Raw genomic sequence first — 15,883 nt, 5'->3', positions numbered from 1 at the left:
AAGTGTTTTGAGGTGTGCGTATGACAACTTCCTGTTTTTGAAGATGACTTGCTCTCAAGTCAATTTCAGAACACTCTCAGTTCAGGATACTCTGTTCAAATTGCAGCACTCCAGCATATCACACATTTCTCACAGCTTGAGAAATGTCAAATCAATTAAAAACACCACTGGTGTCCTGGATACATCATGAGGGTAGGGGGCAGCATTTGGAATTTTGGATGGAATTTCTACTCAGGCCCAGAAGATAGGATATGCATATAAATAGATCTGGATAGAAAATACCCTAAAGTTTCCAAAACTGTTAAAATAATCTCTGTGAGTATGACATAACTGATTTGGCAGGCTGAAAACCTGAGAAAAATCCATTCAGGAAGTAGGATTTTTTTGTTTGTTGTAGTTGTCTATCCAATGCCATTACAGTATCCATTGACTTAGGACTCAAATTGCAGTTCCTATGCCTTCCACTAGATGTCAACAGTCTTTAGAAATTGTTTCAGGCTTGTATTCTGAAAAATGAGGGAGTAAGAGCAGTCTGAATGAGTGGACCCTGCCGTGTCACAGAGCTTTTTCATGCGCGCGGCCGAGGGAGTGCCTTTCTTGTTTACCTTTTATGTTGAAGACGTTATTGTCCGGTTGAAATATTATCGATTATTTAGGCTAAAAACAACCTAAGGATTGAATATAAACATCGTTTGCCATGTTTCTAAAAACTTTACGGATGCCATTTGGATTTTTTGTCTGCCTGTTGTGACTGCGTTTGAGCCAGTGGATTACTAAAGAAAACGCGCAAACAAAACGGAGGTTTTCAGATATAAAGAGAGACTTTATTGAAAAAAGGAACATTTATTGAATAAATTAATGTCTTCTGAGTGCAACCATATGAAGATCATTAAAGGTAAGTTATTAATTTGATCTCTATTTTTGCCTTGTGTAACTCTTCTACTTGGCTGGTTACTGTTTGTAATGATTTGTCTGCTGGGCTATGTTCTCAAATAATTGTAAGGTATGCTTTCGCCGTAAAGCATTTTTTAAATCTGACACCGTGGTTGGATTCACAAGAAGTTAATCTTTAAACCTATGTAAAATAGTTGTATCTTTTCTGAATATTTATAAGGAGTATTTCTGTATTTGAATTTGGCGCTCTGCAATCTCACTGGATGTTGGCCAGGTGGGACGCTAGCGTCCCACATACCCTAGAGAGGTTTTAATAAAGAAAGCAATTTGTGGAAGGTCTGTGACAGTGTTTCCAACCCTGGTCATCGAGTACCCCCAACAGTATACCGTTTTGTTGTAGCCCTTGGAAACACTGGTCTATGAAATCAGGTCCCTTGTAATATCGGGGATCGGATCGAAGTTGAGTCAGATATTCTCAGGGATCCATCGATTCTTAGAGAGGTCATGTAAAACATTTATAATTGTGTTATAAACCAACATATCACATCGACAGGGCTTAATTCACTGAAAGTCATTAGTAATGGAAGTGATGGCTGTGACTGACATTTCACCTCCACAATTTTTTTCATACAGTGATGGCCATCACTTTGTTTCAGACTCTTTGGTTTTCTGATCACTCCTGCAGTCATAGCTGCTGCTGTATCAGTCTTAGCTGCTGCAGGCTATTGAAGCGATACAGAATCAAGACTACTCCTTTGCTTTCATCCAGACTACAGCATCTAAACCACAGGTGTGTTTGAGTGCTAAGAATTTTGCCCTCTTCGTTCCACATTATCTTTCGCACTGATGTTGCCATATTTGGATGTTTAGGGGTAATGTTTGTAATCTGATGAAGTGTCACATCCGGCCTCTTACACCTTTTGCTTTGTTTCATTTTTTGCTGTTCTTTTTTTAGTGCGCATGGTATCCCTTTTCAATCTAATCATCTTCCTAAACCACTGTAGAATATTGATTGAGCTGTTATCACTCTCTCTATCGCCCTCGCTCTCACTCCCTCTCTGCTCTCCCTCTCTCTCTCTCTCTTTCTCGCTCTTGCTCCGCTCCCTCTCCCTCTGCCTCTCTCACTTCAATCCCTCAGCACTTGAGCTACAGTATTCCAATGCTCTCCATGCTTCATTTCCACTCCATCTCAGCCCTCACCACACTTTTCTGCTTCAGAATACTGAACTTCAAGAGCCATCTTCTTTTACCCCATCTATCTCCTCTCATTTTCATTTCTTCCTTGGCCTTGGGATATTCCCATGTGGCACACAGAATGGCTTCAACATTTTTTACTCTCAAAGCTCTGGTTTTCAGTCTTGCTCCTTAATGTGTAGCCAGTGTTTCTATAGATATAGAGATGCTTTTTGTTCTTATATCATAGTCTGTCTTGAATATACTTGTCATGGATCCCTCCGGGAACTTTCATCACGCACACCTGTCCCCTATTCACACTGATTAGTATTTGTATAAAAAGTGCCCTTTGTTCACCATGGTGCTATCGATTATCGTTACAATGTCCGTTGGTGCGTGTGAGTAGCTGTGCTGTGTTTTGGGCTTTCCTGCCCTTGTGGATTGCGTAGATGATTACGGGTCTCGTCCTCTGTGATAAACATCGTGCGCTTGTGTTATTCATTTGAGCTACTCCTCGCTCTTTTGTTTGGGTTTCAACCCTGTGTTTTGTTACGTGTTTGTTTGGTCTTCGTCCCTGTCACGGAATTCTAGGAATGGTGGGTGTATAGGAATGGTGGGTGTAGAGTCAGGCGCAGAGAGCAATACTTCCAATGGATGCGTTTATTTCGCTTGGTCTAGCCAACAATCAGGCAATGACCATCAATCAGGTATGTCTCCAAAAACCAGGAAATAACATACAACAAATTACCCAGGAGAAAAATAACTTCACCACTGACAGTAGGAATAAGGCCGCACAAAAGCAGGCGGGCACTGGAAGTTTAAATAGACCATTGATGAACCAAAATAAGAAACAGGTGAAAACAATCAAGACAAAACCAACAGAAAAGAAAAAGGGATCGGTGGCAGCTAGTAGACCGGTGACAACGACCGGCGCCCGAACAGGAAGAGGAGCCACCTTCAGTGGAAGTCCCCATGCCTTTTGAATTATTTTATTTATCCGTTATTTTACCAGGTAAGTTGACTGAGAACACGTTCTCATTTGCAGCAACGACCTGGGGATAGTTACAGGGGAGAGGGATGAATGAGCCAGTTGTAAACTGGGGATTATTAGGTGACCATGATGGTTTGATGGTCGGATTGGGAATTTAGCCAGGACCCCTACTCTTACAATAAGTGCCATGGGATCTTTAATGACCTCAGAGAGTCAGGACACCCATTTAACGTCCCATCCGAAAGACCGCACCTTACACAGGGCAGTGTCCCCAATCACTGCCCTGGTGCATTGGGATATTTTTTTAGACCAGAGGAAAGAGTGCTTCCTACTGGCCCTCCAACACCACTTCCAGCAGCAGCATCTGGTCTACCATCCAGGAACTGACTAGGACCAACCCTGCTTAGCTTCAGAAGCAAGCCAGCAGTGGTATGCAGGGTGGTATGCTGTTGGCCTTTACATGGCATAATTTGGGCTGAATAAAAAACCCTATATGCATTCCTGCGCCTGTCTCCTGAATCATTGTTACCAACGTGACAGAATAATCGACCATTGAGGGAGACAGCGGGAATGGCCCGTCCAACGATGCTGCAACTGGTCCGTCCGGGGCCGCCGCAACTTTGGCAGCTACAACTGGGTCGTCTGACGTCACCACATCGAGTCCGTCCGACGACGCTACTTCAGCAGCTACAACTGGCCCGTCCGATGCCGCCACAACCGGACCGTCCGACGCCACTGCTACTGGTCTGTCCAACGACAACGGAACTTCAGCAGCTGCATCATGTCCTGATCAACCCGCACTGCGTTCCTGTGATCAGCCTTGAGGCCGGTGTCATTGCACTTCTGGTTGGGGGTGTGTGTGGGGGGGGGTGGGGGGGGGGGGGGGGGGGGGTGTACTGTCACAGATCCTTCCGGAACTTTCATCACGCACACCTGTCCCCTATTCCCACTGATTAATATTTGTATATATGTGCAACTTTGGTTTCCATGGTCTTGTCGATTATTTTACAATGTCCGTTGGTGCATGTGAGTAGCTGTGCTGTGTGTTTTGGGCTTTCGTGCCCTTGTGGATTGCGCAGATGATTACGGGTCTGTGTGTTAATCATCGTGTGCGTGTGTTATTTATTCAAGGTACTCCTTGCTCTTTTGTTTGGGTTTCAACCCTGTGTTTTTGTTACGTGTTTGTTTGAGACCAAACAATACTCTAGAAATCATATGGAGGTCAATTATACTACACAGCCTTTATATGCTGTATACTGCATGTGGCCTTCATATGTAAATAGCGGCGTTATCGTAAAGCATACTAATGCATACTTTTCAGATTTTATTTTGTGTGGATCCCCATTGAGGCCTTTCCTCGCGTTCATCCGAAATGTATAGATATGGCTTCCAGCCTGTTGTCTGCAGAATGCATTCATTCATTTTGCGTGTGTGTGTGTGTGTGTGTGTGCGTGTGTGTGTGCGTGCGCGCGCATGTGTGTGTATTTTCCTCACCATGCCGCTGCCTTTGATTTTCACAGTGCTAGAGATCCAGACAGAAAGCAATCAAGGGCTTTGGGATGTCACAGCCATGTCTAGGCGAAAAATGTACAGTAAAAAATGTAGTAAAGTGGAGAATTGGGAAAAGTGAACATTGTCCAAAATTCTGCTTGTCTAAAACATTGATACTCCAGCCGTAAACTGCATTCATCTGGGTTTCTTTGCAAATGTTGAGGTTTACGTCTATATAAAATGTAACATCTGCTCAAAATTCTAATCTGTGACTAGATTTTTATCAGCCCATTCGTTGTCCTCAGTATACAGTAGTCCTACGCTGGTATCTTGCTCAGAGGTGAAAGGGAAAGACCACATGCAGCATAAAAAATGCATAATCATTGATTTGTGGACCTGTAAGTAACTCGTACTCCCTGTGAAGACTGCAGCCTTCACCATATAAAATAGAGAAAATACAGCTACTAACGCAACTCTTTTCAATTCTCTTTAAACGAGAATACGTTTCAATGCTCACCAAACAGCGATGGCAGGATCATGCCGAGAAGAATCCAAAGCCTTGTACAACGGAGAGCTCTGTCAATATTGTACCTACTGTTGTTATTTTTTAAGTGATTTTTGAAGAATGTTTTTTAAAAATCTTTGGGGGTTAACTGATAACCTTGAGCTACAATATCTGGTGTTAACCCATGGATTTACAGGATTGACTATGGCAAGTCTGTTTACTTAGCTAGCTAACATTAGCTGGCTAATCTAAATTTCAATGATGCACCGGCTGTTTGTTCCACCTGCCCAGGTTTCTGGAAGGACTGTAAGGGGATGGCAGAGGCTCGCCTTGTAGGAGACTGTTGCTGATTACTGCTGACGTGTGGTGGTCTCTAAGGCGCTTATAGCTGACGAAGCATCACCCAGGTGGGTGCTACACTTTTCAGTGGTGAATCTGTTCCGACCGCGGAGGAGTAGTCGCTGTGAACTTCAGAGACAAAGGTGCCTGATGAATAGCTCCGGGCCTGCCTGTCTGAATAATCTTACTCCCTAGCTGGCCCATCGACACCAGCTTGACTCAAGCGTCTCCGGTACAGAACTGCATCATCATCCAGCTGTGGAAGACCAGCTCCCTGACATCTTTTTTTGTGTGTGACTGAGAATCTGTACAAAAAGTGCTATTATTATTATAAAGATCCGATTAAATTACTAGAGGCGCTATGTTATAAACCCTCAAAGTTCCAGAATGGTATGAAAATGGCAGCCATTGCGGTCAGGCAGAAATCCAAACCAGTCTAATTGGAATGAATGGCAGTAGAGGCATAGGTGATGCATTCCTTCTCTTACTGATGCAGGGAAATAAAAGCAAGGCATGTGCAGGGGTGTCATTTAAGCTAAACCTAGGGTATGGCAGGGGATGGGGTTTATAAAGTTCAAGCTCATTTACTGCATTTCTACACAATTCAAAACTCTAAAATGCATTTTGGAGAACAAAAAAAAAAAAAAAAAAATTTACTCCAGCCATTATCACCTTGGCTACTGTAACTTCCTTCACCTCAGTCGACAGGAGACTTAACATTCTACAAACCCGTCAAACAGCAATTCTCTGCTATGCGCACTAGCTCAGCACCGGAATCAAAAAGTCTAGTTTCATGTCAAGTCAAACAGCAGTTATCTAGCCATCTAGAGACATCTTCCAGATCTGCACTGTTTTGAGAGAAAAGTTCACTCACTGCAGAGCTGTGTCAATGCGCTGTCCATAGGCCTAAAGCCAGCTAGCCGGCCAAACAACCTTCCCGTCCTGCTCTGAGTTATCCGCATGGTCCTTAAACCAGCCCACTATTACTGCTAAACTGCATTTGCCTTTTAATCGGGATTGGAATGATTTTAGTTGCCTATTTTAAATTGTTGGTGGTGAGCTAGGGTAAGGCGACTGCCATTACTCTGCCATACCGAAGTGACACCCCTGGGCATGCAATCAGAAATTGTGCAACAGAATTATTGTCAAGCCAAAATATTGTCATATCATTATACGTACATTTTACACCAGTTTTATACCAATGTTTGGTATAAATAGCTTGTAAAATATATGTAAACAGACCATAAATGTCTCAATGTTTGTTTTCTTGAAAAGCTGTGTGGTACAATATTGATACTGGTTGCATTTACAAGTGTTCTAAGTCCTGTCAACTAATTTAATTAGTTGAGTAATTAATTAATTAATTTCAGCAGTGTATAGCTGTGGATTGACTCCATTGTTTGTATGGAATGTAGGTCATTAGATTTTTTTGGGGTGGGAATCATTCCACTTAAACCTTCTGGCTAGCTAGCAAATAAACATGAGTTGTTTTACATAGCATCTTATTACAGCACTGGCTGACCAATGGCTTCACAACTCCCTTACCAAAATGTCTGACCTTTTATATCATCATAAGGAGGTTCATGACCTAGTATTTTAATTCCTAATTCTAAACTAATTCCTCACGGCCCTTAGATTAACCTGTGCTTTTGACAATCTCAAACCATATATCCAACTCCCTGGCATTACCCTCTCTTGACCCAACAATTGATTTCCCTTTAATAGCTGATCTGTCCATGCCAACCTTGCCTATTAGTGTTTTCAATATTCTAGAAATTTGATAGTCAAGAGGGACTCACAGCACCACTATTAGCAAGTAGGGGTTAAGTATACTGTATTTCCTTTAAGGGTCCGTAGGCACACTTGGCAGCATTTTAAGCCTAAGCACATTCTTCAAGCTCCGTCCTTCAGCCAGCCATGTAGTTCTTGTTGGATTGTTGTTGGATCTTTCCACAGTCCTTGTTTGATTTCACATATTGGATTGAACAAGCACTCTTGCCCAGAGAAACCTTTTAATTTGTAAATGTTTCCTACCATTTATATGCCTGGTGCCTTTCTAATTAGGCCTACATCTGTTGCAGTAGGACAAGGCTTCTTTTGCAGGGAGCGAGGAGGATAATAAATGTAATCCGTGGGTGAGTATTACATCCCCTATGCAGACACCAGCCCTGAGCTGGAATTACTAATGAACAGACACAACCAGAGTGGAAATATTAGGCCCTGTGTTGGAAACTGTTGGAACTCCTGCTCATATAACCATTACGCGCAGGACGCGCGGTGGTCGTAGACATAATTACAGTGACCTATTTCAAAAAACAACTTACAAACCTCTAATAATTTGATATCAATGAGACAGACACGTAGTAGTCACAGAAAATCGAATGTATACATGTGTACAAAATGACCAAGTAGAGACCGCTATAAACTGTCATATACCAGATATAGGATATATCAAAAGCAGAGATGGAGCTTGCTAACTGCATGCTGAGTGTTGGAAATGATTAAGTCCCTTATTTTAGAGAATTAAAGTGTGTGTGTGTCCGTGCATGCGTGTGTGTGTGTCCGTGCATGCGTGTGTGTAGTCTGTTCTGCCTGACTTTCTTAGATCCATTTCAAGCAAAAGGGCTTTAAAAAGAACAGTCTATATCGTGCTAAGAAGTAACTGGGGTGAGTTTTTTTCAAAAGTCTATTTATGTTCCAAATTGTTATCAGAGTTAATTCTACCCTGAGTCATAGCAATTGGATGCTGAAGTCTCATAGATCAGGTTTACTGCTGCCTCACACCCACAGGTTTCAGGAATGGAGGGGTTTAAACAGCATCAAGGCCATGACTAAAGCACTCCACTCCTCTAGACTTTCTGCTCTGCTATGATCATCTTCACAGGAAGTGTCTACACTGCAGATGGGTTCTGGGGGAAATGGAGGTTATGGTTTGTCCACTCACCTCTATGACTTTTCCTTGGATCATCAGTAATTACAACACATTACTACGTATTTCACGTCTTCTTTCAAGAGATAATCTAACAGCATATTCTCTATATACACTTAAGGTATGTTTGTAATCCACCCAGTTGGCCCACACTTTATCACCCAAGCTAAATAAAGTCCGTAATGCTCATGAGAGAGGAGAGACTGTTACATAAGAACAGATTCAATTCAGTACAAGCCTGAAACCATACAAATGAAACTATTAATCACCAACCACTAAATTGTTCTTCAAGAAAAAAAGTGTCTGAGGCTTAAAGCAATAAGGGTAGCCTGATATAAAAACTTTAAGTGTCTTAAATAAGGGTCTTGAGGAGTTAGTAACTCTCTGTGGTGAGAGACAATGACGTATTTTTCAATTAAAAATACAATTAGATGGAGTATTGACCTGCTGGAAGATAAAACAGTTCATAAAATGAAAGACCAGACATTTTGCCAGTTTGTCGGGAACACATTTCATTTGTTTGTCACAAATGTTTCATTATCCTGCTTCTAGTTTGGTAATACTGAAGGATAATGGACATTTTAGGATACCAATGAAGTTGTCTTTGAAAGATAACTCATTGCAGTTGTATCATCTGCCCACAGATTGAAGTTTGACAATGTCAAACAGTAAGACACTTGATTCTTGACTCAGCTGGTGTGGTGGACATGGATTTCAATCTCTTGTCTTTTTTCAATATACAAATCCAGGACATTGTGTCCGAGCTGCGTCATTCTGGGATGGAGGAAGTCTCCCGCACAATGGAGTTATCCCAACAATGAGTCAGGGAACACATCTCAGGGACGAATTCGCAGAGACAAACCACTCTCTATTTAACTTCACATCTTGTACCACCACTGCACAATTGGCAGATGTTCGTCAATTACCGTGTGCCAAAATAAAAGCTTTCATCCCAGTCTTAATTTCTTGCTTTGGGTTTTGGGTGTGACAAGCTACATTTTCGATTGAAATGCCTTACAGCGTGATTACATTAAGGAATGCACTCCCACCATGATGATGATACACTGATGAGTCCAAATCATGCTGTTTATGCATAACGTTGCTTTCGTGTAGCACACATTGGCCAGAGTCATTCTGTAATGTCTATGCATGATAATTACATTTTACTTTCTTCTTTACAAGCTTTATTCTTTAATCAGGAGCTCCTTCAAAGTGAAGCAGAGGCAACTCCTGTATGCAAATGCTGCCTGCTCCCAGGTCAAATTCCAGAGATGCAAGGATCTCTGGGGGTTCCCTCTTTCTCCCCTTTCTTGCTCTCTCACTCTCTCTTGCTGCTTTCCTTGATATTCTACTACAGTATGAGTTACTTCCTAGAGGAAAAGTAACAATCTGACAAGAACAGGTAGGCCTAAATCAGTGGAGGCTGCTGAGGGGAGGACGGCTCATAATAATGGCTAGAGGGGAGTCAATGGAATGGTATCAGACGTGGTTTCCATGTGGTTGATACCATTCCATTGACTCCATTCCTGCCTTTACTATGAACTGTCCTCCCCTCAGCAGTCTCAACTGGCTTTAATGGAGAAAAATAATCCTCTTTTGTGTGCACGCTCAGCACTGTGTGCTCTATCTTCACACAGCTTCATATTTATTCAATGTACAAACGTGGTCAGATGCATTCAAGGATGTAACGCTACAAGGTGTGAAACAGATGAGGGTAAGCGCTCTGAGGACAAGGGAGGCTGCAGGCTTATTGATTGGTTGCCACGACAATTCAGAAACAAGTACTGAGCCTTATAGAGCGTCATTGAAAAATCCTCAAAAAAATCTCACGACAAACAATGCCTTTCTATAATCATATCAGTGCAAACAGAGAGCCTGTAGTTCAATAATTATATTTACTGTCTGTACTTATTGTAATGCCAGTGAATGAAACATGGGAAATTATTGCCTGCCACCGGAAGAATAGGATCAATGGAGTAGGTGGATGTATCGAACCACCATTTGGAGAGACAATTATAAAATGTGTAGGATGGTGAGCCAGACTAGAAAGGTCTTAGAAAACGCTTCATAAGAATTGGGTGAGACTGAACCTGTGACTGTTACCATGATAATAGTCATTTTATTAGACATATAGCATACCTGAAATGGGATTTAGCTAATTGAGGCTCCTCACGTCTTGCAAGGTAAATTAGTTCTACTCTTGGCATGATAATAGTTGCTGTCTTCTATTGAGATCGGATTAGCTCATTATATTTTCCAACCTTCAGAAGACATGATGTGTGATACTGACCACTTTAGAGCATTGTTGTCCCTCTACCTTTTTACCAATGAAGGTTCTCAAAACGAACACACAGAGCTTTTCTAATGTGAAGTGTGTGTCACGTGTGTATCCTGCTATTATTAATGGGTGAACAAGAAAAGGATACATACTCCATCCTGACTTTTAGATGGGTCGTGTGCATGTTGCCAAACCTAGCATAGCAAAGAACACAATGAGCTATGATGAGACTGTTACAACTCCTTATTGCTTTTCTATCTCAGTACTGTACTTATGAATACTGATGTAGGGACTGAAATCCCATATAGGGATAAAAAGCAATTCCCATGAAAGCAATTGTTATTCCTCCAGGCGGAATTTGCTTTTAATTAGTCATACTGAGACGTTAGAGACGTTGAAAATCTACAGCATATGGGCTAAGATACCCATGAGGTGGTAAGCTATTTGTTTCATGTTAATAAGCTGAACCAATTGAGCTTTTAAAGCATGGTCTGTTAGAGCTTGAATGTTTAGAACACACAATATTTGTTCGTCTTAGTTTAAACGCATTGCTTATGAATAGCTACATTACACGAACGTACCTTTCATAAAAACTACATAAGGATATGTCTAGGTTTAGGGTTGAACCCAGGGTTGTGCACATGAAGCTAGGATTAGGGTTTGATATGTTACCAATAATAGCATTAAATACCGCGACAAAAAAAAAACATTTGATTTGATAATTGATATTTACATCCACTTCTAAAATGTTAGGCAATATTTAACCAAATACATCATCTCATCCAATACACATAAACAAGTTAGAGAAGTACATAAAGTACAGACATAAGGAAGTGTCACAAAGGCGAAAACAAATAATACAGAAAGCACATTGCATTTTGACAAAATTGCTGGGTATGAAGGAGAGTTCTAAATATAAAATATATACCTTTCTGTTCTGGCCTTTTGCAGGAAAATCAGTCCTGCTGGTGGAAAATTGCATTTCTTGGAATTTCTAAATGAGAGGGAGAGTAAGAACATGAGAGGCAGGGTAGTTTAACACAGCAGTGAGGTAGTATACAAGCTTTTAAGGAGACTCGACTAGAAAAGGGGAAACTAGGAAAGTGAAGAAAGCAAACAGAGAAAAGAGACATTTGACTTCATAGAGTTTAACAGACAGATTAGATAATACAAGTGAATAGAGGCCATAAAGGATAATATAGTTAGCAGCATGGCATTTACAACAGCAACACAACTCTTAAGTGACTGAGTTCAGTAAACATCAGAGAGAATCATGCGAAAAATACAAATGTGTGCAAAGCAAAAAGATAACACCACCAGCCTAATACATTTGAACCTAAGAGAGATCCTATTCGTAGGTTGCACCTCCATCACTCGGTCGCGTCATGCCATTGTTATGAGCATTCTCAAGCCGCACTCTTGAGATTAAACACATTCATTCTGAACGTAGGGAAATGACTGCTTCATCTAAATTACAATGACGTTGCAAATATTTAGTAGGACGCAACTATGCCATCATTATCACTTCATAAAACGTACTTTAGACAGAGGGTACTGTTGTCATTAGCTAGGAAAGTTTATTGAAAATAGCTAGCAATGCTAAACTTAGCTAGCTAAAATCCGGTGATCTCCACTCAATCTTAGCTTGCTAGCTAACGTTATTCTGCAAGTCCATCTGATGACATCAAAATGATGACAAAAGGTTTTCCTACTAATTAATTGCCTCGTTTTGAAATGTAATTGTATTTCCAAGCCATTGTAATGCACTTGATGATATCTTCCTCAGCGCTCATTGATAATGCATAGAGTAGAATGCTCAGTCGGCATCAGTTCTAAAACAAATGTTCAAACAAATATTGTGATGAAACATAGGTGCAACCCATAAATTAAATGACTAGTATTCTAATTTATAATTCTCTATTTGAACCATTCTCATGTTTGTTTTTTTAAGGATCATGCTCTCTTTACCCTCTCATCAAATTCTCAGTTGTCACCATCTCAAAAACCGAGATAATGTCACCATTGAGTTTCCCTTTGAGGTTGGAAAGCAAAGTCTTTGTGATAAGGCAATCTGCACAGTCCTTTACCATAGGCCTCATCATTCAAGGCTGTTTCTGGAAATGGCTTATAGTTGCTTCCCTCGGCTCGGCGATGGGCCGGCTGCTCATCTCACAGTCATTTTGTCGTACATTGTCCTCATTCATTTGTGACACTTCTGTGGACCCCGCCTGGAACCCAGGCACTGTGTTGGCCACATGTACCACATGCACTTTGTTCCTGCCGTTCTTACTGAGAATGCAGCTGAACACCTTCTTGAAACCTTTGCGAAAGTGCTTGGACACCAAGGCGTACACAATGGGGTTGAGGCAGGAGTTGGCGTAGGCCATGCAGTGAGAGAGGATCCTGAATGCGTATGTGGTCTGGTTGAAGGGGAAGTCTCCGTACAGATAGCATAGGATCACCACATGATAGGGCAGCCAGCATAAGCAGAAGAGCACTGTGACGATGATGATCATTTTGGTGACTTTGCGCTTAGCCCTCTTGGACTCCGACATCCCGTCCAGAGGGTCCACAGCAGTCCACAGGTACTTGATGGTTCTGGTGTAGGACAGGCTCACGATGAGCACAGGGATCACATAACCAAACACAAAGGTGCAAGTGTCCAGCACCTTGCGGTTGTACTCCTCCCAACCTGGAACACAAACGTTACTGTTGGCGTAATCTATGAGGTCGTAGTAGCTCAAATACGGTCCTGCGAAGATCAATGATAGTCCCCAGATGACTACCATGGCAACCACGGCATTACAGGGCGTTCTCAACTCTCTAGAGCGAAGAGGGTAGCGAATGGCCAGATACCTAGACCAAACAGAAAGACTTAGTTACATATTGTATTAAAACATAATGCCATGAATCAATATACACTGAGTGTACAAAACATGAAGTAACACCTTTCTAATATTGAGTTTTACCCCACCCACCATTTTGCCCTCAGAACAACCTAAATTCTTCGGGACACGGACTCTACAAGGTTTCGAATGAGTTCCAAAGGGATGCTGGCCCATGTTGACTCCAATCCTCCCCACAGTTGTGCCAAGTTGACTGGATGTCCTTTAGGTGGTGGACCATTCTTGTTACTCACGGGAAACTCATGGTCATGAAAAACCCAGAAGCATTGCAGATCTTGACACAAACCAGTGGACCTGGCACCTACCGCCATATCCCATTCAAAGACACTTAAATATTTTGTCTTGCCCATTCACCCTCTGAATGGCACACTCACAATCCACGTCTCAATTGTGTCTAGGCTTAAAATCCTTCTTTAACCTGCCTCCTCCCCTACATCTACACTGATTGAAGTGGATTTAACAAGTGACATCAATAAGGGATCATAGCTTCCACTTGGATTCACCTGGTCAGTCTATGTCATGGAAAGAGCAGGTGTTCCTAATGTTTTGTACACTCATTGTATGTTGTTTGCTTTATATGTGTAATTGCAAGTCAACTGGGATTTCATTACACTCCACCTTCTAAATGGAATTAATTGTTTTTACTGTTGTGTTGCTTGCACAAAGACACACAAATATTATGAGCGCTTGCTTCTGGGGGTTAATAGACAAGAGGCACATTGGTGCTGCAAATGCAACAAATGAACGGGCAAACAGTGTGTGTGTATATTGCTCATCCCAAGCTGGCAGTGAAATAATTGCTGCTGGGTATTCTAGGTCTCAGCTGAAGCCTGAGTGGATGCTCATTTTTCACATAGAGGACATCTATCAAATGAATGTTCCCCTACAAAAGGTAAACAACACCAGGGTTTCTGCTCCCTTATTTAATGTAAGAAAAAAAAAAAGACCGGCTATTTTCAATGGGCTGAGCATAGCGAGGGCCCTGCAGAATCAACGGCATCCATTTATGCAGGAAAGAAGAATATGTCAATTTCATGTAGGGATAACACATTAGTGGTCTTTTACTGTACTCAATCACAGATTCAGCCTCGATTTCAGGTCAAGACCTACTCTTTCATTTCCACATTTTAATGGAGATAAAATGCCCTTCCCTTGATCACATGAATACTGGGTTTCAATTAACGTGACCAACAGGGTTGCCAAAAAAAGAAATGCCTGAACAGCATTCTCCCTATCTCCCTGTGAAAATGTTAAGGTTGTTTTGTAATAATGACCAATGGATGACTACAGTATAGGTTACTGCCGTGTGCTTTGCTAAATGAGCGTTAAATGAGCGTCCATCCTCTTCTGTAGAGAGAGCATTGGGCGCTTGAATAGAGAGGAAGTGTGCTGGACTTTAATGAGGTGAGGGATATAGTGACCTTGGCAATAGAACTCTGTACTATAATTGGCATTGACCTTTAGAGCTGCAGCACAGGTTATCTCTCTGTGCTTTCGGTTAGAACTCAACCGAATATAAATGACAAAATATTTCACAAATGAAGTATATTCCTATCAGCTCCTCGTTATGAGCCATAAAGAAGTAGTTAACCCCTAAATGATAATTAAGATCTTCCTTATGGAATTTGTATGCATGTAGAAACATTTGTATAGAGTATTTCAATGTTTTGAATTTAAAAAAATGTTAAATGAGACATTAGCCAACAAGAGCTACAGTGTACATACCTGTCAACCGAGACGGCGGCCAGCGTGAAGCTGCTGGCGTACATGGTGAGGTTGATGAAGAAGTGGACCACCTTGCACATGAAGGAGCCGAACACCCAGCCCTCCAGGGAGTAGATGGTGGCTTGGAAAGGCACGCAGAAGATGATGAAGAAGAAGTCGGCCACGCTGAGGTTGAGAATGAACAGGTTGGTGGTGTTGTATCCCACCTGGCCGCTGCGGAGGAGGACGGCCAGAACCAGACTGTTCCCAATGGTCCCCAGCAGGAATATGAGCGAGAACACAACGGGCACGATCACACTGGTGGGATTCAGCTGGTAGCTGTCCGATGTGTTCCAGTGCCCTGCTGTTTTGCTGAAGTCTTCCAGATCTGACATTTTGAGAGTATTTTAGAAGTTCTGGAAGAGAATGAGAGAAGTACACGATGTGGTTAATGCTGTTGAATTATGACTGCAAAGGGGCTACAGGGACTTTAGGGAACACAATACTGATAATTTATGAACGTATATATTCACAAATGTTTTAAAACCAGTTAATTAAAATGTTCAAACCACGAGGATAGGGAGGAAAGTTGGTTAAATATTTCTCATAACACATCAATTTCTATTATGTCTCATGTCCTGAATCCCACATTGCACAAATTTGAGCAATTATT

General features: G+C 41.7%; 1 protein-coding gene across 1 annotated transcript; it reads right to left on the bottom strand.

Moving 5' to 3' along the window:
- Positions 1-11,307: 11,307 nt before the first annotated feature.
- Positions 11,308-15,613, bottom strand: LOC110486309 (galanin receptor 2b). The gene is made up of 2 exons (XM_021557806.3): positions 15,232-15,613; positions 11,308-13,456 (listed from the first exon to the last, which is right to left on the bottom strand). Exons 1-2 carry the CDS (start codon positions 15,603-15,605, stop codon positions 12,703-12,705), a joined length of 1,128 nt encoding a protein of 375 aa, XP_021413481.1. The 5' UTR covers positions 15,606-15,613; the 3' UTR covers positions 11,308-12,702.
- Between the last annotated feature and the right edge of the window lie 270 nt (positions 15,614-15,883).

The sequence above is a fragment of the Oncorhynchus mykiss genome, chromosome 13, assembly GCF_057628025.1.
Source record: "Oncorhynchus mykiss isolate SJ-2025 chromosome 13, ASM5762802v1, whole genome shotgun sequence".
Lineage (NCBI taxonomy): Eukaryota > Metazoa > Chordata > Actinopteri > Salmoniformes > Salmonidae > Oncorhynchus > Oncorhynchus mykiss.
Note: the sequence above shows the minus strand (reverse complement) of the source record. Positions and strands in the feature narration are given on the sequence as shown.

Coding starts and splice junctions, on each gene's coding strand:
- LOC110486309 (XM_021557806.3), bottom strand. CDS start 15,605: ATGTCAGATCTGGAAGACTTCAGCAAAACAGCAGGGCACTGGAACACA. Junction 13,457..15,231: donor GCCGCCGTCTCGGTTGACAG/GTATGTACACTG, acceptor TGTTTGGTCTAG/GTATCTGGCCATTCGCTACC.